This window comes from Kogia breviceps, chromosome 9 (assembly GCF_026419965.1).
Source record: "Kogia breviceps isolate mKogBre1 chromosome 9, mKogBre1 haplotype 1, whole genome shotgun sequence".
In the NCBI taxonomy this organism is placed as follows: domain Eukaryota; kingdom Metazoa; phylum Chordata; class Mammalia; order Artiodactyla; family Physeteridae; genus Kogia; species Kogia breviceps.
Window position 1 is genome coordinate 75,964,358 of NC_081318.1, and position 21,699 is coordinate 75,986,056.

At 37.7% G+C, this 21,699-nt stretch overlaps 1 protein-coding gene across 2 annotated transcripts in view; it reads left to right on the plus strand.

Moving 5' to 3' along the window:
- CCDC126 (coiled-coil domain containing 126) overlaps positions 1-21,699 on the plus strand; it is a 44,109-nt gene extending 22,410 nt beyond the window's left edge. For both annotated transcript variants that reach the window (XM_067041688.1, XM_059074194.2), the window contains one exon: positions 20,518-21,699. In XM_067041688.1, the coding sequence (XP_066897789.1) occupies positions 20,518-20,702 (185 nt within the window). In that variant the 3' untranslated portion in view covers positions 20,703-21,699. The remainder of the gene's footprint in view (positions 1-20,517) is intronic.

A 21,699-nucleotide genomic window follows, 5' to 3' on the forward strand; every position in this document is an offset into this window, starting at 1 on the left:
GCAGCTATTTCTGGGCCTTTTAGGGGTGGGCTTCTGTGGAGAAAAATGAATTGCTCTTTGATTTTTCTTATTTTTTTCAATTTCTTTTTGGTTTCTCTTTTAATATCCAGCTTTTTCAGGTCTGCTAAATCAGTTAACACTCATCCATATGCTTTCCAGCTTCTGGAGTTCTGTTGCTGTTGTCTCCTCTCTTGCTATCTTTGTTTTGGCCCCATGGATTTATGCTTTAAAAAAAAAAGAGAAAAAAACACCTTTACTCTTTTGGTAGGGTAGCCACAGTCAGCAGAGGTTAAGTGCCTTGGTTGAGTTTATCATCTTTATCTGGGAATGCCCAAGACACTTTCTGTTTTTTCTTCTCCCACTTATGATGGTGTCTTTGAAGTAATGAGGGTTAGTCTGCATTGGCTCTTAAGAATCAAATATCGATGACTAGAGATGAAGGAGTTGGTGTAAACGGAGATGGAGGTACTTGTGTCAGATACACATGTAGATGTTGTATTGTCTTTCTGCTTAGTCCAAGGACACTGATAGAAACAATGAAGAAGCAATTCTTTTGGAACAAGAGGAGTACTTGGAAAAAGATTCTTTCGACTTGAACAAAATAACTGTGATATTTTAAAAGGTAGCTGTTCTGTGCTGCTCAGCTGTGTATAACAACTCAGTTTTAAAAGCAAAATGAGACTCATACATACATGGTATCCTATAAACTGTATTTTAAAATTTAATGTATGATGGAGATATTTCCATATCAGTGAATATATGCCTGCATCATTTAATGGCCACATGGTATTTAACCAATTCTCTGAAATGTTTTTTGCTTATTTCTGATTATAAAAAAATTATTATAAGCATTCAAATATTATAGAAATGTACAACATAGATAAGTACAAGAGCAGAGAGAGAGAATGTCAGTTAATTTGGCATATATTGGGGATAGCACATTTTTCTTATAGGGCTAAATAGTAAATATTTTCAACTTTGTGGGTCATGTGGTCTCTTTTTCAATAAATGAACATGGCTGTGTTCCAGTAAAACTTTTTTACAAAGACAGGCAGCCAACCAGCCGTAGTTTGCAGACACATTGTTCGTCAAGCACATTGTTTTATTTTGAAAATGGGATTGTACTATATATACTAGTTTGCAGCTTATTTGTTTTCACTTAATTGTAGATATCTTTCCATGTTATTACAGACAGGTCTGTCTCATCTTTTTAATGACTTAACATTGTTTCATTTTATAAATATTCCTTATTTTCTACTTATTCTGTAGTAATGGATAATTTTTGCTAACCTTGTGTGCTGGATTTAGTGCTGTGATATATGTGTGTCTGTGTATATGAAGTATATGTGTGAGTGACACATGTGTGGGCATTTTATGTTTGTGTGAATGTTTCAGAAGGATAGATTTCCTCAAGGTGGAATTTTTTGGCTGAAGGTATGCATGTTAAATTTAATAGACACTTGTCAGATTGCCCTCCATGGTGGCTCTACCGGCCTACTACCATTCTCTCAGCAGAGCGAAAGTGCCAGTTTCTTTGTTTCTTTTTTAAAAAAATAGATTTATTTATTTATTTATTTATGGCTGCATTAGGTCTTCATTGCTGCGCTCGGGCTTTCTCTAGTTGTGGCGAATGGGGGCTACTCTTTGTTGCGGTGCTCAGGCTTCTCACTGCAGTGGCTTCTCTTGGGGAGCTCAGTTCTAGCCGTGTGGGCTTCAGTAGTTGTGGCTCGCAGGCTCTAGAGCGCATGCTCAGTAGTTGTGGCGCACGGGCTTAGTTGCTCTGCAGCATGTGGGATCTTCCTGGACCAGGGCTCAAACCCGTGTTCCCTGCATTGGCAGGCAGATTCTTAACTATTGCACCACCAGGGAAGTCCGAAAGTGCCAGTTTCTCCCCACTATACCAATTCTATTTAATTTTAAATGGCTTACAATTGTTTGCTTTTGCATTTCTTTGTTTACAGGAGAGGTTGGAAGATTTTCTTGTTTGTTGGCTATTTGTATTTCTTGTACGTGAGAATGAATTGTTTGTATCCTTTGTCAGTTTTTCTGCTGGGAAATTTCTTAATTGACTGATCTTTTATAAAGATATTCATGCTGTCAGTATACATAGCAAATGTTTTTCCTCTGATTTTTCAGTTGTCTAACAACTTGGTATATTGTTTTTAAAAATCTGTGTGGTAAAACATGTCCATCATTTTTTATGGTTTAGTTATATGCTTAAAATGTTTCTTCCAAAACTTACTTTCTAATATATTACTTTTTTCCCTTTTTTAACATTTATTTCTGTAATATAGTTGAGATTTCTGATGGAAGCAGTAAGAGATGCAGGGTCTTTTTTCCAAACTAGGTAGCCAGTTATTTCAGTTTCATTACTTAAATTCTATCCTTTCCTCCATTAATTTGGAATGACAATAAGATGGGAATTTCATGAGTTCTGGAGAACTTGAACTTTCAGCCATCTATAAAAACCATTTCTTTCATTGCTACTATACAAAAAGGCTAGTCCATCAAAAATATTTATTGAATGGTCTTCCCTTGAGCTATTTAACCTGATTTTCCTAGTTGGTAAAATAAACATAAGCTAATATATTTTTTTAAATGCTAGTCTACAATGAATTGTTACTATTGCAAAGGCCATGAACAAATCAATTCAACTCTAAAGATTACTGTCTGTAAATCTTGAGCAGTAACTTGTGCTTTCTCTTTAAGATAACATTTCTAACTGTCTTATGTCTTATTCTCAGCATTCTTAGTTTTCCCTAAGAAAAAAAGATTTTTGTTTCTTCCCATGTAACATCTCTTTTGGATTCTGGGGTTTGTCTAGAACAATGAATTGGGGGTTCTTGTTCTGATGCCCAGTGACTGTTATAGAACACATTGCAGTTGACACATGGTTTCCTACACCTGAGTGTACAGCAACACCAGTCTTTTAACACCTCAGGCTTTCCCATTTGCAGTCTGACCCTGCTTTCTTTTAAGAGTTTTGGTTTTACTATCTACTGTGGTTGCTGAACTCTTTAAAAAAAAAAAGTGGACTCCAAAAATATTTTCAGAGAATTGGAGAGCAGTTCAGTATTACTATTTAAATGCTTTCTGAAAATTAAGAAATACTATCAGACACAGATTAAAAACAATACAAAATAAAACAAATACCCCAACAGAAGGCTTTTCTCTGTAGCCAAAGAAGGGGCAGCCTAGCAAGACAAAAACTTTTAGACAGGAAACCATTCTCCAGCCAGACACCTCAAAAAAAAGTTGGTGACTGCACCACCAACCACATGATCAAAGGCTAAGTGAGGAGCATAGACTTCCCCCCTTGTGAGGCTATAATGAGGCATCCAAACTCCCCCAACACCACATGGTACCAGTGGAGACCACATGGGGAGCCAGGACTTCCACCCTCGCATGGCAGTAGTGAGGTACTCATCTCCCTCACTCTGGGGGTGATGTCAGAGGAATCCTAGTGGAGAGTCAGGATTTTTACCATGGCCCAGTGGTGAAGAGCAATCCCGTCACAATGTCAGTGGAGAGTACGTGGGCACCTCGAGGTCCCATTTCCATCCAGCAGTGATGAGGAGCTCACAGGTAACAGTGGAGGCCAAGTGGGAACCTAGACTTTTGCCTCCACCTGGTAGTAACAAGGTGACAGCCCTCTGCCCTGCCACAGTGGTATCAGAGAAAACTACCTAAAATAGGAAGTTTAAATGTGATCTGGACTTTCATAACAAACTATGTAAATGTCCAGGTTTTAAGTATAAATCACTTGTCATACCAAGAACCAGGAAAATCTCAAACTGAATGAAAAAAGACAACCAATGACATATGTTATCTGAAAAAGGTTTTTAAGCAGTCGGCATTAAAAGTGCTTCAATGAGGAATTAATGAACACAAAGCAAGTGAAAGAACAGAAAGCATCAACAAAGAAATAGAAAGTCTCAGCAGATAAATAGAGCATATAAAGGAAAACCAAATGGAAAATTTTGAACTGAAAAATACAGTGATTGAAATGAAATGTGAGTCAGCAGATTGACTCAAAAGCAGAAAGGAGAGGACAGAGGAAAGAATCAGAACTGAAATGTAGAATAATGTAATTACACAATCTGAACAGCAGAGGGACAATAGACTTAAAAAAAGAATCCCAGCGCTTCAGGGACCTGTGGGATTATAACAAAAGATTTAACATTAGTGTTGTCAGAGTTTTGGAAAGAGAAGAGAATGAGGGCAGAGCCGGAAAAGTACTCAAAAAAATAATGACTACCAACTTCCCAAATTTTGCAAGAGACATAGACCTCAGATTCAGGAAGCTGAGTGAACCCCAAGTAGGATAAGTTCAAAAAAGTCCGCACCAATATACATTGTAATTAAGCTTCTGAAAACTTAAGGGCATCTGGAAAAGGAAAAAATTTTAAAGCACCTAGAGGGACTTCCCTGGTAGCCCAGTGGTTAGGAATCCGCCTGCCAATGCAGGAGACACGGGTACCAGCCCTGGTCTGGGAAGATCCCACATGCTGTGGAGCAACTAAGGCTGTGCGCCACAACTACTGAAGCCCTCACACCTAAAGCCCGTGCTCTGCAACAAGAGAAGCCACCGCTATGAGAAGCCTGTGCACGGCAACAAAGACCCAATGCGGCCAAAAATAAAAATAAATAAACTTATTTTTTTTAAAAAAGCACCTAGACAAAAATGACACTTATAGTGACAAAACAATTCAAATGACAGTGGATTTCTCATCAGAAACCATCAAGGCCAGAAATAGGTGGCATATTTTGTTTTAAGTGCTTAAAGAAAAGAGCTATCATTCCAGAATTCTATGCCCAGTGAAAATACCCTTTAGGAATTAAGGGAAATCAAAGATATTTCTTAGATGAAGGAAAAAAATTGTCACCAGAAGACCTACCCTAAGAGAAGGCTAAAGGAAGTTCAACAGAAAAGAAATGATAAAAAGGAGGAACTTCGGAACAATCAGGAAGGAAAGAACACAGTAAATAGAAATAAGAGTAGATAAGTAGGTTCCTTTTCTTCTTGAGTTTTCTAAATTATGGTTGAAGCAAAAACTATAACATTGCCTGATGTGATTCTAAATGTAGGTAGAAGAAATATTTAAGGCAGTATCTTATAAATGAAGTAGGGTAAAAGGATGGTGTATTACGGTTTTTGATAGAAACAGAGCAGGGAGAGGGAGAGATGGACTTTAAGAAACTGGATCATGCTTTTGTGGGCCTGGGAAGTCCAAGATCTGCAGGGCAGGGTGAAAATTCTGGCAAGAGCCGGTGTTGCGGTCCTGAGTCTGAAGGCAGTCAGCCTCGGGGCAGAATTCTTTCCTGTTCCAGGAACCTAAGTCTTTTTTTTTTTTTTTTTTTAAGGTCTTCAGCTTATTAGATGAAGTCCACGCACATTGTGGTAAATAATCTGCTTTACTGAAAGTCTGCTGGTTTAAATGCTAATCACATCTAAAAACTATCTTCACAGCAACATCTAGACTGGTAGATTTGTCTAGGTACCATAGCCTAGCCAAGCTGACCCAAAGTGAACTGTCACAGATGGTAAAGAGAGGTAAAGCTCACTCAAATTGGTAAAGTGACTGTGGCACATTATGTATATGATGTAATATCTAGAACAACTAAAACTATTCAGAGAGAGACATTTTAAAGCCCTACAGAAAGATAAGAATTCTAAAAAATATTCAAATAACCCATAGGAAGGCAGGAAAAAGAAAACAAGGAAGTGAAAAACAGAACCAACAAAACAAAAGATGAAATGTCAGACTTAAGTACTAATATTTCAAAATTACATTAATTATAAATGTTCTAAATACGCTAGTTAGAGGACATTGGCAGACTGAATTAAAAAAGCATGACCCAAGTATGTGCTGTCTACAAGAAGGTCACTTCAAATTTAATGATATTGGCTGGCTGAAAGTAAAAGGATGGGAAAAGATACATCATGCAAACATTAATCGAAAGAAAGCAGGAGTGGCTGCATTAATAACAGATAAAATAGACATCAGAGCAAAGAAAACCACCAGAGTCAGAGAAGTAAATTATATAATCATAAAAAGGTCAGCCCATCCAGAAGAAATAAAAATCCTAAGTGTATCTGCAAAAATGATAGAACTGAAAGTAAAAATAGATAAATCCTCAATTATAGTTGAGAATTTAAACACTCCTTGCTCAGGAACTGATAGAACTAGACAAAATCTGCAAAGATAGAGAAGATCTGAAGAACGCGATCTAATCAATGTAATCTTAGTTACATACATGGAAGCTCCATCAGCAACAGGAGGATATACATGTTTTTTAACAGTCCATGGAACATTCACCAAAATAGATATCCTGGGCTATAAAACAAATCTCAACAAATTTAAAAGAATTGAAATCATAAAGAGTGTATTCTGTGACTGCAGTGAACTCAAACTAGAAATTAATAACAATGATAATAGGAAAATCTCCAAATAATTAGAAATTAAATAACACACTTCTAAATAATCTGTAAGTTAAAGAAGAAGTCTCAAGGGAAATTTTTTAAAATGCACTGATCTAAATGAAAACACAACATAAAAATTGTGGGACACAGCTAAAGCATGCTAAGAGGGAAGTTTACTTTAGAAAAGTACATACCTGAGAGAAAAGTGCATACTTTAGAAAAGAGGAAAAGGCTTAAGTCCATAATCTAAGCTCCCACCTCAGAAACCTAGGTTCTTGAGCAAAACAAACCCAGATCAAAGCAGAAGAAAGGAAATGATCAAGATAAGAACAGAAATAAATGAAATTGAAAGAAAAACAGAGAAAATCAGTGTAACAGCTTTTCTTTTGAAAGGTGGGGGAAAAAACTGACAAACTTCTAGCGACACCAAAAATAAGCCAATATCAGGAATGAAAAAGTGAGTGTCACTGCAGACATCAAAAGCATAATGAGACTATTATGAACAGCTCTATGTGTAAACACTATAACTTATATGAAAGGGGTCAGTTTCTCAAAAACCACAAACTAGCACACTCACCCAGTATGGAATAGATAATTTGAATAGCTATATACAGGCATACCTCAGAGATACTCCGTTCCAGACTGCTGCAATAAAGCAAGTCACTCGAAGTTTTTAGTTTCCCAGCGAATGTAAAAGTTATGTTTACACTATAGTTTATTAAATGTGAAATAGCATTATGTCTAAAAAACCAAATGTATCCACCTTAATTAAAAAGTAATTTATTGCTAAAAAATGCTAACCATCATCTGAGTCTTCTGCAAGTCATAATTTTTTTTTTTTTTAACCGGTGGAGGGTCTTGCCTTGATGTCCATGGGTGCTGAAGGGTGGGGAGGCTGTGTCAGTTTTTTAACATAAGACAGCAATGAAGTTTGCTGCATCCCTTGACTCTTTGACAGATGATTTCTCTGTAGCATGCAATGCTGTTTGATGCAATGCTGTTTGATAGTGTTTTACCCACCACAGAACTTCTTTCAGTATTAGAGTAACTCCTCAAAGCCTACAGTTGCTTTGTCAACTAAGATTATGTAATATTCTAAAACCTTTTTTTGTCATTTCAACAGTCTTCACAGCATCTTCACCCACAGTAGACTCCATGTCAGGAAACCACTTTCTTTGCTCATCCATAAGAAGCAACTCCTCATTCATTAAAGTTTTTTTTTTAATCATGAGATTGCGTGATTTCAGTTACATCTTCAGTCTCCACTTCTAATTCTAGTTCTCTTGCTGTTTCTACCACATCTGCACATGTGATCGCAGATCACCATAACAAATACAGTAATAATGAAAAAGTTTGAAATATTGCAAGAATTACCAAAATGTGACACAGAGACATGAAGAGAGCAGATGCTGTTGGAAAAATGACACCGATAGACTCACTTGGCACAGGGTTGCCACAAATTGTCAATTTGTAAAAAATGCAATATTTGCAAAGTGAAATAAAGCGAAATTTGTCTGTAACTGTTAGGAAAATTGACTTTATAGTTCAAAGAAATCTTCAGGCCCAGATGGTTTCACTGGAGAATTCTATCAGAAATTTTAATACGGGACATCCCTGGTGGCACAGTGGTTAAGAATCCGCCTGCCAATGCAGGGGACACGGGTTTGATCCCTGGTCTGGGAAGATCCCGTATGCCACAGAGCAGCTAAACCTGTGCGCCACAGCTATTGAGCCTGTGCTCTAGGGCCCGTGGGCCACAACTACCAAGACCATGCACCACAACTACTGAAGCCCACGCACACTAGGGCCCATGTGCCACAACTACTGAAGCTCGCACGTCTAGAGCCTGTGCTCTGCAACAAGAGAAGCCGCTGCAATGAGAAGGCTGTGCACTGCAACGAAGAGTAGCCCCCACTCGCCACAATTAGAGAAAGACCACGCTCAGCAATGAAGACCCAATGCAGGAAAAAATAAATTAAAAAAAAATTTGTTTTAATTTCATTAAAAAATTTTTTAATAGGAATTAGTATAAATACTACACAGTCATTTTCAGAAAATAGAAGGGGAGGGAACACTTCCCAGTTCAATTATGAAGCTAGTATTATCTTTACACCAAAACCAAAGACAGTATAGGTAATTAAAAACTACAGACCAATACCCCTAATGAATATAGAGGTGTAGATCCTTAGGAAAAACTTAGCAAACGGAATTCAACAACACATAAAAAGAATTAAGATGAGCCCTGAACCAAGATGGCAGAGTAGAAGGATGAGCTCTCACTTCCTGTTGTGAGCACACCAGAATCACAACTAGCTGCTGGACAGTCATCGACAGGAATGCACTGGCACTCACCAAAAAAGATACCCCACATCCAAAGACAAAGGAGAAGCCACAGTGAGATGGTAGGAGGGGCGCAGTCACAGTAAAATCAAATCCCATAACTGCTGGGTGGGTGACTCACAGACTGGAGGACACTTATACCACAGAAGTCCCCCCACTGGAGTGAATGTTCTGAGCCCCACATCAGGCTTCGCAACGGGAGGAGGAATTCGTAGAGAATCAGACTTTGAAGGCTAGTGGGATTTGATTGCAGGACTTCTACAGGACTGGGAGAAACAGAGACTCCACTCTTGGAGGGCACACACAAAGTAGTATGCGCATTGGGACCCAGGGAAAGGAGCAGCGACCCCAGGGGAGACTGAACCAGACCTACCTGCTTGGAGGGTCTCCTGCAGAGGTGGTGGTGGTGGGGCCTGTGGCTCACTGTGGGGACAAGGACACTGGCAGCAGAAGTTCTGGGAAGTACTCCTTGGTGAGAGCACTCGCATAGTCTGCCATTAGCCCCACCAAAGAGCCTAGGTAGGCTCCAGTGTTGGGTTGTCTGAAGCCAAACAACCAACAGGGAGGGAATGCAGCCCCACGAATCAGCAGTCAAGCAGATTAAAGTTTTACTGAGCTCTGCCCACCAGAGCAACAGTAAGCTCTACCCACCACCAGTCCCTCCCATCAGGAAACTTGCCCAAGGCTCTTAGATAGCCTCATCCACCAGAGGGCAGACAGTAGAAACAAGAGGAACTACAATCTGCAGCCCATGGAACAAAAGCACATTCTTGGAAAGATAGAGAAGATGAAAAGGCAGAGGGCTATGTACCAGATGAAGGAACAAGATAAAACCCCAGAAAAACAACTAAATGAAGTGGAGATAGGCAACCTTCCAGAAAAAGAATTCAGAATAATGATGATGAAGATGATCCAGTACCTCAGAAAAAGAATGGAGGCAAAGATCGAGAAGATGCAAGAAATGTTTAACAAAGATTTAGAAGAATTAAAGAACAAACAGAGATGAACAATACAATAACTGAAATGAAAAATACACTAGAAGGAATCACTAGCAGAATAACTGAGGTAGAAGAACAACAGATAAGTGACCTGGAAGACAGAATGATGGAATTCACTGCTGCAGAACAGAATAAAGAAAAAAGAAATGAAGACAGCCTAAGAGACCTCTGGGACAATATTAAACACAACAACATTTGCATTATAGGGGTCCCAGAAGGAGAAGAGAGAGAGAAAGGACCAGAGAAAATATTTGAAGAGATTATATTGGAAAACTTCTCTAACGTGGGAAAGGAAATAGCCACCCAAGTCCAGGAAGCACAGAGAGTCTCATACAGGATAAACTGAAGAAGAAACATGTCGAGACACATAGTAATCAAATTGGCAAAATTTAAAGACAAAAATTATTGAAAGCAGCAAGGGAAAAACGACAAATAACATACAAGGGAACTCCCATAAGGTTAACAGGTGAGTTCTCAGCAGAAACTCTACAAGCCAGAAGGGAGTGGCATGATATACTTAAAGTGATGAAAGGGAGCAACCTACAACCAGGATTACTCTACCCGGCAAGGATCTCATTCAGATTCAACGGAGAAATAAAAAGCTTTAGAGACAAGCAAAAGCTAAGAGAATTCAGCTCACCACACCAGCTCTACAACAAATGCTAAAGGAACTTCTCTAAGTGGGAAACACAAGAGAAGCAAAGGACCTACAAAAACAAACCAAAAACAATTAAGAAAATGGTCATAGGAACATACATATCGATAATTACCTTAAACGTAAATGGATTAAATGGTCCAACCAAAAGACACAAGCTTGCTGAATGAATACAGAAACAAGACCCATTTATATGCTGTCTACAAGACACCCACTTCAGACCTAGGGACACATACAGACTGAAAGTGAGGGAATGGAAAAAGATATTCCATGCAAATGGAAATCAGAAGAAAGCTGGAGTAGCAAAACTCATATCAGATAAAATAGACTTTAAAATAAAGAATGTTATAAGAGACAAGGAAGGACTGCATAATAATCAAGGGATCAATCCATGAAGAAGATACAACAATTATAAATATATATGCATCCAACATAGGAGCACCTCAATATATAAGGCAACTGCTACCAGCTATAAAAGGGAAAATTGACAATAACACAATAATAGTGGGGGACTTTAACACCTCACTTACACCAATGGACAGATCATCCAAAATGAAAATAAATAAGGAAACAGAAGGTTTAAATGACACAATAGACCAGCTAGATTTAATTGATATTTATAGGACATTCCATCCAAATACAGCAGATTACACTTTTTTCTCCAGCGTGCACGGAACATTCTCCAGGATAGATCACATCTTGGGTCACAAATCAAGCCTCAGTAAATTTAAGAAAATTGAAATCATATCAAGCATCTTGTCTGACCACAAAGCTGTGAGATTAAAAATGAATTACAGGGAAAAAAACATAAAAAACATAAACACATGGAGGCTAAACAATATGTTACTAAATAGCCAAGAGATCACTGAAGAAATCAAAGGGGAAGTCAAAAAATACCTAGAGACAAATGACAATGAAAACAGGACGATCCAAAACCTATGGGATGCAGCAAAAGCAGTTCTAAGGGAAGTTTATAGCTATACAAGTCTACCTCAAGAAACAAGAAAAATCTCAAATAAAGTAACCTTACACCTAAAGGAACTAGGGAAAGAGGAACAAACAAAACCCAAAGTTAGCAGAAGGAGAGAAATCATAAAGAACAGAGCAGAAATAAATAGAAACAAAGGAAACAATAGCAAAGGTCAATAAAACTAAAAGCTGGTTCTTTGAGAATATAAACAAAATTGAAAAATCATTAGCCAGACTCATCAAGAAAAAGAGGGGGAGCACTCAATTCAGTAAAATTAGAAATGAAAAAGGAGAAGTTAAAACAGACACAGCAGAAATACAAAGCATCCTAAGAGACTACTACAAGCAACTCTATACCAATAAAATGGACAACCTGGAAGAAATGGACAAATTCTTAGAAAAGTATAACCTACAAAGACTGAACCACGAAGAAATAGAAGATATGAACAGACCAATCACAAGTAATGAAATTGAAACTGTGATTAAAAATCTTCAAGCAAACAAAAGTCCAGGACTAGATGGCTTCACAGGTGAATTCTATCAAACATTTAGAGAAGACTTAACACCCATCCTTCTCAAACTCTTCCAAAAAATTGCAGAGGAAGGACACTCCCAAACTCATTCTATGAGGTCCCTATCACCCTGATACCAAAACCAGACAAAGATATTACAAAAAAAATTACAGACCAATATCACTGATGAATATAGATGCCAAAATCCTCAACAAAATACTAGCAAGCAGAATCCAACAACACATTAAAAGGATCATACACCATGATCAAGTGGGATGTATCCCAGGGATGCAAGGATTCTTCAATATGTGCAAATCAACCAACGTGATACACCATATTAACAAACTGAAGAATAAAAACCATATCATCATCTCAATAGATGCAGAAAAAGCTTTTGACAAAATTCAATACTCATTTATGATAAAAACTCTCCAGAAAGTGGGCATAGAGGGAACCTACCCCAACATAATAAAGGCCATATACGACAAGCCCACAACAAACATCATTTTCAATGGTGAAAAACTGAAAGCATTTCCTCTAAGATCAGGAACAAGACAAGGATGTCCACTCTCACCGCTATTATTCAACATAGTTTTTGGAAGTCCTAGCCACGGCAATCAGAGAAGAAAACGAAATAAAAGGGATACAAATTGGAAAAGAAGAAGTAAAACTGTCACTCTTTGCAGATGACATGATACTATACACAGAGAATCCTAAAGATGCCACCAGAAAGCTAGTAAAGCTAATCAATGAATTTGGTAAAGTTGCAGGATGCAAAGTTAATGCACAGACATCTCTGGCATTCATATACACTAATGATGAAAAATCTGAAAGAGAAATTAAGGAAACACTCCCATTTACCATTGCAACAAAAAGAATAAAATACCTGGGAGTAAACCTACCTAGGGAGACAAAAGACCTGTATGCGGAAAACTGTAAGACACTGATGAAAGAAATTAAAGATGATACCAACAGATGGAGAGACATACCACGTTCTTGGATTGGAAGACTCAATATTGTCAAAATGACTGTAATACCCAAAGCAATCTACAGATTCAGTGCAATCCCTATCAAATTACCAATGGCAGTTTTTACGGAACTAGAACAAAAAATCTTAAAAATTTGTATGGAGACACAAAAGACCCCGAATAGTCAAAACAGTCTTGGAGGAAAGAATCAGAGCTGGAGGAGTCAACACTCCCTGACTTTAGACTGTATTACAAAGCTACAGTAATCAAGACAATATGGTACTGGCACAAAAACAGACACATAGATCCATGGAACAAGATAGAAAGTCCAGAGATAAACCCATGCACCTATGGTCAACTAATCTATGACAAAGGAGGCAAGGATATACAATGGAGAAGAGACAGTCTCTTCAATAAGTGGTTCTGGGAAAACTGGACAGCTACATGTAAAAGAGTGAAATTAGAACACTCCCTAACACCATACACAAAAGTAAACTCAAAGTGGATTAGAGACCTAAATGTAGGAATGGACACTATAAAACACTTAGAGGAAGACGTAGGGAGAACACTCTTTGACATAAATCGCAGCAAGATCTTTTTTGATCCACGTCCTAGGGTAATAAACAAATGGGACCTAATGAAACTTTAAAGCTTTTGCACAGCAAAGGAAAGCGTGAACAAGACAAAAAGACAACCCTCAGAATGGGAGAAAATATTTACAAACGAGTCAATGGACAAAGGATTAATCTCCAAAATATATAAACAGCTAATACAGCTCAATATTAAAAAAACGACCCAATCCAAAAATGGGCAGAATACCTAAATAGACATTTCTGCAAAGAAGACACACAGATGGCCAAGAAGCACATGAAAAGCTGCTCAACATCACTAATTATTAGAGAAATGCAAATCAAAAGTACAATGAGGTGTGACCTCACACCAGTTAGAATGGGCATCATCAGAAAATCTACAAACAACAAATGCTGGAGAGGGTGTGGAGAAAAGGGAACCCTCTTGCACTGTTGGTGGGAATGTAAATTGATACAGCCACTATGGAGAACAGTATGGAGGTTCCTTAAAAAACTAAAAATAGAATTACTATATGATCTAGCAATCCCACTACTGGGCATATACCCTGAGAAAACCATAATTCAAAAAGAGTCATGTACCCCAGTGCTCACTGCAGCACTATTTACAGTAGCCAGGACGTGGAAGCACCCTAAATGCCCATTGACAGGCGAATGGATAAAGAAGATGTGGTACATATATGCAATGGAATATTACAGCCATAAAAAGGAATGAAATTGGGTCATTTGTAGAGACGTGGATGGATCTAGAGACTGTCATACAGAGTGAAGTAAGTCAGAAAGAGAAAAACAAATATTGTATATTAATGCATGTATGTGTAACCAGAGAAATGGTACAGATGAACCAGTTTGCAGGGCACAAATTGAGACACAGATGTAGAGAATAAATGTATGGACACCAAGGGGGGAAAGCTGGGGGGTGTGCGGGTGGTGGTGTGATGAATTGGGTGAGTGGGATTGACATGTATACACTGATGTGTATAAAATTGTTGACTAATAAGAATGTGCTGTATAAAAAAAAGTAAAATGAAATTTAAAAAAATAAAATAAAATCCAAAAAAGAAAAAAAAAAGTAAATGGATTAAACTCCCCAGTCAAAATACATAGATTGTAGTATAGTCTGAAGTCAGGGAGCCTGATATTCCTCCAGCTCCATTTTTCATTCTCAAGATTGCTTTGGCTATTTGGGGTCTTCTGTGTTTCCATACAAATTGTAAAATTTTTTGTTCTAGTTCTGTAAAAAATGCCAGTGGTAGTTTGATAGAGATTGCATTGAATCTGTAGATCGCTTTGGGTAGTAGAGTCATTTTCACAATGTTGATTCTTCCAATCCAAGAACATGGTATATCTCTCCATCTGTTTGTATCATCTTTAATTTCTTTCATCAGTGTCTTACAATTTTCTGCATACAGGTCTTTTGTCTCCTTAGGTAGGTTTATTCCTAGATATTTTATTCTTTTTGTTGCAATGGTAAATGGGAGTGTTTTCTTAATTTCACTCTCAGATTTTTCATCACTGTATAAGAATGCCAGAGATGTCTGTGCATTAATTTTGTATCCTGCTACTTTATCAAATTCATTGATTAGCTCTAGTAGTTTTCTGGTAGCATCCTTAGGATTCCCTATGTATAGTATCATGTCATCTGCAAACAGAGACAGCTTTACTTCTTCTTTTCTGATTTGGATTCCTTTTATTTCTTTTTCTTCTCTGTTTGCTGTGGCTAGAACTTCCAAAACTATGTTGAATAAGAGTGGTGAGAGTGGGCAATCTTGTCTTGTTCCTGATCTTAGTGGAAATGGTTTCAGTTTTTCACCATTGAGGATGATGTTGGCTGTGGGTTTGTCATATATGGCCTTTATTATGTTCAGGAATGTTCACTCTATGCCTACTTTCTGCAGGGTTTGTATCATAAATGGGTGTTGAATTTTGTCAAAAGCTTTCTCTGCATCTATTGAGAATCTCAAAAATTTATAAGCAACTCATGCAGCTCAATAACAAAAAAAAAAACACAACCCAATCCCCAAATGGGCAGAAGACCTAAATAGACATTTCTCCAAAGAAGATATACAGATTGCCAACAAACACATGAAAGAATGCTCAACATCATTAATCATGAGAGAAATGCAAATCAAAAGTACAATGAGATATCATCTCACACCGGTCAGAATGGCTGCCATCAAAAAAATCTAGAAACAATAAATGCTGGAGAGGGTGTGGAGAAAAGGGAACACCCTTGCACTGCTGGTGAGAATGTAAGTTGATACAGCCACTATAGAGAACAGTATGGAGGTTCCTTAAAAAAACTACAAATAGAACTACCATATGACCCAGCAGTCCCACTACTGGGCATATACCTTGAGAAAACCCTAATTCAAAAAGAGACATGTACCAAAATGTTCGTTGCAGCTCTATTTACAATAGCCAGGACATGGAAGCAACCTAAGTGTCCATCAACAGATGAATGGATAAAGAAGATGTGGCACGTATATACAATGGAATATTACTCAGCCATAAAAAGAAATGAAACTGAGTTATTTGTAGTGAGGTGGATGGGCCTGCAGTCTGTCATACAGAGTGAAGTAAGTCAGAAGGAGAAAAATACCGTATGCTATCATATATATATATGGAATCTAAGAAAAAAATGTTATGAAGAGACTAGTGGTAGGACGGGAATAAAACACAGACCTACTAGAGCATGGACTTGAGGATATGGGGAGGGGGAAGGGTAAACTGTGACAAAGAGAGTGGCATGGATATATATGCACTACCAAATGTAAAACAGATAGCTAGTGGGAAGCAGCCATATAGCACAGGGAGATCAGCTAGGTGCTTTGTGACCACCTAGAGGGGTGGGATAGGGAGGGTGGGAGGGAGACACAAGAGGGAGGAGATATGGGGATATATGTATATGTATGGCTGATTCACTTTGTTATAAAGCAGAAACTATCATACCATTGTAAAGCAATTATACTCCAATAAAGATGTTAAAAAGAAATACATAGATTGGCAGAATGGATTTTTTTTAAAAACCAGGATTTAATTATATGGTGTCTATAAGAGATTCATTGTGGATATAATGACACACATAGAAGTTTGGGACCCTAATCAATAGGACTGGTGTCCTTATAAGAAGAGAAATAGACATGAGATGCATGCACAGAAAAAAGGCCACATGAGGATACAGTGAGAAGATACCCATCTGCATGCCAAGGAGAGACGCCTCTGGAGAAACTAAACCTGCCATAGCTTTGATCTTGGACTTCCTGTCTCCAGACTCTGGGAAAATAAATTTCTGTTGTTTAAGGAAAAAAAAATTATGGCAATTTATTTTATATTCGTTTCAAATAAGTGATTAAATTGTTATATGTATGACCCTAAAAAAAAAAAAAAAGTACCATTACCAAGTGGCATTTATTCTAGGGGTGCAAGGCTGGTTTAATTTTCAAAAATCAATCAGTGTAGGGACTTGCCTGGCAGTCCAGTGGTTAAGGCTCCATGCTCCCAATGCAGGGGGCACAGGTTCGAGACCTGGTCAGGCAACTAAGATCCCACATGCCACATGGCAGGTGTAAAAAAAAAAAAATCGATCAGTGTACTCCATCATATTAACAGGCTAATGAGAGGGAGGTTGGAGTTACTGTAAAAGGGCAACACAGGGATCGTTGTGGTGAAGGAAATATTCTGCATCTTGACTGTACCGGTGTCAGTACTGTAGTTGTGATGTTGTATGTAGTTTTACAAGATGTCACTGTTGGGGGAAACTGGGTAAAGGGTACAGGAATTTCTGTATTTGTTATTTCTTGCAAATGTAAATGTACAGTTATTGCAAAATAAGTTATTTACCAATTAAGAAAAAAACCTAAACAAACCTGTAAAATGAATAGTCTTTATATTCTAAACATGTTAGAGGGAAGTCAATCTCAGAATTCCTACTAGAAGTGGTTGTAATATGGCTATTTAAAATGTAGATTATTGGGCTTCCCTGGTGGCGCAGTGGTTGAGGGTCCGCCTGCCGATGCAAGGGATGCGGGTTCTTGCCCCGGTGTGGGAAGATCCCACATGCCGCGGAGCAGCTGGGCCCGTGAGCCATGGTTGCTGAGCCTGCGCGTCCGGAGCCTGTGCTCCGCAACGGGAGAGACCACAACAGTGGGAGGCCTTGCGTACCGCAAAAAAAAAAAAAAAAAATGTAGATTATTTATGATTTGTATTGTTTAGTCAAATCCACTATCTAGCTTTTGTTTTCTCACTTAAGAAAAATTAGGATTATTTTATGTACCTAGGCATTTAATTTGTATTTAAAGTTTGATGAGAACATGTTGATCTACTCATGCGACCTAAACAAACAGTGTGCCTTGCATCCTTAAGTAGGGAAGTAATAAAATATTTGTTGAATGATATAATTTATTCAGCACTCAGTATTAGAAAGTAGCTGTATTAAAAATGTAAAAGACTAAACAATTAATGTACATTTAATTACAGAATTATGAGGCTTTTGAAACCACTTTTACCTAGCAATTTGCTCTGATATTTGAATTCGTTCATATTGCTTAGGAAGCATTCTTGTTTTATTGCTAGTTCATAATAAAACTTTACAGTGAGTAATTCATTTTGATAATCAAGAAGTGACTTCTAAGTATTCTCCCTTTTACAATTAAGCAGATGTTAGTGGTGGTAAAATATTAATTTGAATTTGAAAAATATTAATAAGGAAAAGTTTTTAACTTAGATACTTTAAACACTTTTTTTTTTTTATGGCTGCTTTAGGTCTTTGTTGCTGTGTGTAGGCTTTCTCTAGTTGTGGTGAACGAGGGCTACCCTTCGTTGAGGTGCGCTGGCTTCTCACTGTGGTGACTTCTCTTGTTGTGGAGCACAGGCTCTAGGCACATGGGCTTCAGTAGTTGTGGCTCGCTGGCTCTAGAGCACAGGCTCAGTAGCTGTGGCGCACAGGCTTAGTTGCTCCACGGCATGTGGGATCTTCCCTGATCAGGGCTCCAACCTGTGTCCCCTACATTGGCAAGTGGATTCTTAAGCACTGCACCACCAGGGAAGCCCTGACATCTTTTTCTTTTTTTTTTTTTTTGTGGTACACGGGCCTCTCACTGTTGTGGCCTCTCCTGTTGCAGAGCACAGGCTCTGGTCGTGCAGGCTCAATGGCCTCGGCTCACGGGCCCAGCCGCTCTGCGGCATATGGGATCTTCCCGGACCGGGACACTAACCCGTGTCCCCTTCGTCGGCAGGCAGACTCTCAACCACTGCGTCACCAGGGAAGCCCAGCCCTGCCATCTTAAGCATTTTTAGGCGTACAGTTCAGTGGCATTAATTATATTCAATGTTGTACAGCCATCACTACTACCTAAAACTTGCATCACTCCAAACAAGAAACTCTGTAACCTTACCATTAAGCAGTAACTTGCCATTCCCCCCTTCCCCTGGTCTTTGGTAACCTCTAATCTACCTTCTGTCTCTATGTATTTTTCTATTCTAGGTAGTCCAAATAAGTGGAATCATACAGTATTTGTCCTTTTTTTGTCTGGCTTATTTCACTTTGCATAGTATTTTCAAGGTTCATCCATTTTGTATCATGTATCAGAACGTCATTCTTTTTTATGGCTAAATAATATTCCCTGTATGTTAATACCACATTTTGTTGATCCTTTGATCTACTGATGGACACTTAGGTTGTTTCCACCTTTGGGCTATTGTGAATAATTCTGAAATAAACATTGGTATACAAGTATCTCTTTGAGTCTCTGCTTTCACTTTTTGGGGGTAGATGCCTAGCAGTGGAATTACTGAGTCACATGGTCGTTTTATGTTTAGCTTTTTGAGAAACTGCCGAACTGTCTTCTGTGGTGGCTGTGCCATTCTATATTCCCACCAGCAGTGTATGAGGGTCCCAGTTTCTTCACATTTTTGCCAATGCTTATTTTCCCTTTCTTTGATTATAGCCATCCTAGTAGATGTAAAGTGGTATTTCATTGTGATGTTGGGTATCTTTTCATGGGCTTATTGTTCATTTTCGTATCTTCTTTGGAGAAATGTTTATTCAAGTCCTTTGCTGATTTTAAAAATTGAGTGGTTTATCTTTTTGTTGTTGGGTTTAGGAGTTCTTTATATGTTCTTGATACTAAGCCCTTGTCAGATACATGATTTGCAAATAAGTTCTTCCATTCTCTAGATTGTCTTTTCACTTTCTGGATAATATATTTTGATGTCCAAATGTTTTAAATTTTGATGAAGTCCAGTTTATCTGTTTTTTCTTCTGCTTCTGCTTTTTGTGATAGCTTAGTAACAGAAACATCAGCAACTTTATGAGTTGTTGTTAAATGATTTTTCCCCTGATCACAGATTAGGGTTTGAGCTGCCTTTTTTGATCCAGGATCAACAAAAAATAACAATATTAGTTGCCATTGACTGAATACGTAATATATGTTAGGTGCCATTGGGAAACCTGAGAAAAGAGGATTCAAAGGGTCAAAATTTCATTCTTTCCACTGAAAGAATTCTACTGAAACCCTTTAACCTCCCAGAGAGATTAGAAGATACAGTCTTCCTCATCATTTTCTAGTCAGAACTAGTATCTGTACTGCACTGATAAGGTTCCTGGCATCTGCTCTGGATCCTAGGCTGCCCCTACACTTCAGCCTCTGGAGGTTCCAGGTTTCTTGTTTCTACATTTCCTTGAATTTCTTAGTTAGCTCAGCTACTTTTTTACCTTACCTGCCTAGTCCACAGTCGTCTTTACAGACTAAGAAACTCAAAGTAAATGGGTTCCTTACAGAGGGACTAACATTTTAAACCAGCCTTTAAATCTGTTTTATTGCACTAGAAAAGTGAGTTTCCTCACATTTATAACGCTGAAATTCCGTTAAGAAGCTCTGTATGTGATGCTATTCATTAAAACAGTTAGGCTTTTTCTATGTGTGGTATGAGTGCTTTCCCTCTAGTATATTTTCTTTCGGATGACTCGATAATTGTTCACTTTTCCCCTCAGACTTTGAAAACACAAATAGTAAGTGCTCTATCAGTATTTAATATGGTTTATTCTCATTTTTTCCCGCTAGCTGATCTAAAAAGAACAATTGCTGTTCTTTTGGATGACATTTTACAACGTTTGGTAAAGCTGGAGAACAAAGTCGACTATATTGTTGTAAACGGCTCAGCAACCAACACTACCAATGGTACTAGTGGGAATCTGGTGCCTGTGACGACAAGTAAAAGGATCAATGCATCAGGCAGCATTAGATAGCAGTTGAAGATCAGCTTGTGCTGCTACGTTCACCGTGGATTATATCCTATGGCAGAAAAGCTTTTATATCGCTGGCTAGCATAGAGTAATACTTTACAATAAAACCTCTACGCATTTTCAAGGAATATGCTGGATTCATGGAACTCTATTTCTGTATATAAATTTTAAAAGTTATTAGTTTGCTTTCAGGCACAACTCTTCAACGCTGTACTATATCCTTAAAGGGAATGTGGTAACATGGTTGATGTAGTAAGCAGGTAGGTGATCTTTGTATAAATCTTTGTGTTTGAGATCAAGTTGAAACAAAAACACTGAAAGACATGATTCATTTCTATAAAATATTTATTTAAATATATAACATGTTTTTCAGACAAGTGAAGAATATTGTTACTGAATCATTCTGTCATTTGTTATCAGTAGATGTGACTGACTAATACTATCAGAAAATGTGCTTACTTCCAGTACTTACTATATTTTGTTATTCAGATTATGAGCAGAGGGAAAGGAAGTATAATGTTGAAAATAATGTTTTGAAATCATGACCCAAAGAATGTCTTCATTTGCACTATCCCTTCAGAATAACTGGAGGTTAATTATTGTATATTTTTAAAAATTACATTTATAAGAGTATAATCTTGAAATGGGTAGTAGCCACTGTTTGTAACCTATTCTAAACATTGGGACAATTAAATAACATTAAAATAGTAATCTCTAATCTCATACGTAACATTTTCTTATATACTTATGTTCTGAAGAATAAAAGATTTTTATGATGAGATTAAAAATAAGTATTAATTCATGATTTTCATATACATGAATGTTAATTTAAAAGTGTAACCCTTTGATTATGTTGTCAAGAAAGCACATTATTTCCATATTCCGGTAATTTTTGCTTATATTATATTGGCAAGGGAGAGAGAAACAGATATTTGTGAGGCTGGGACTCTTAAGGACTTTAGCGAGATGTATATAATAAAAGTATTTGTGTTGCATTAAA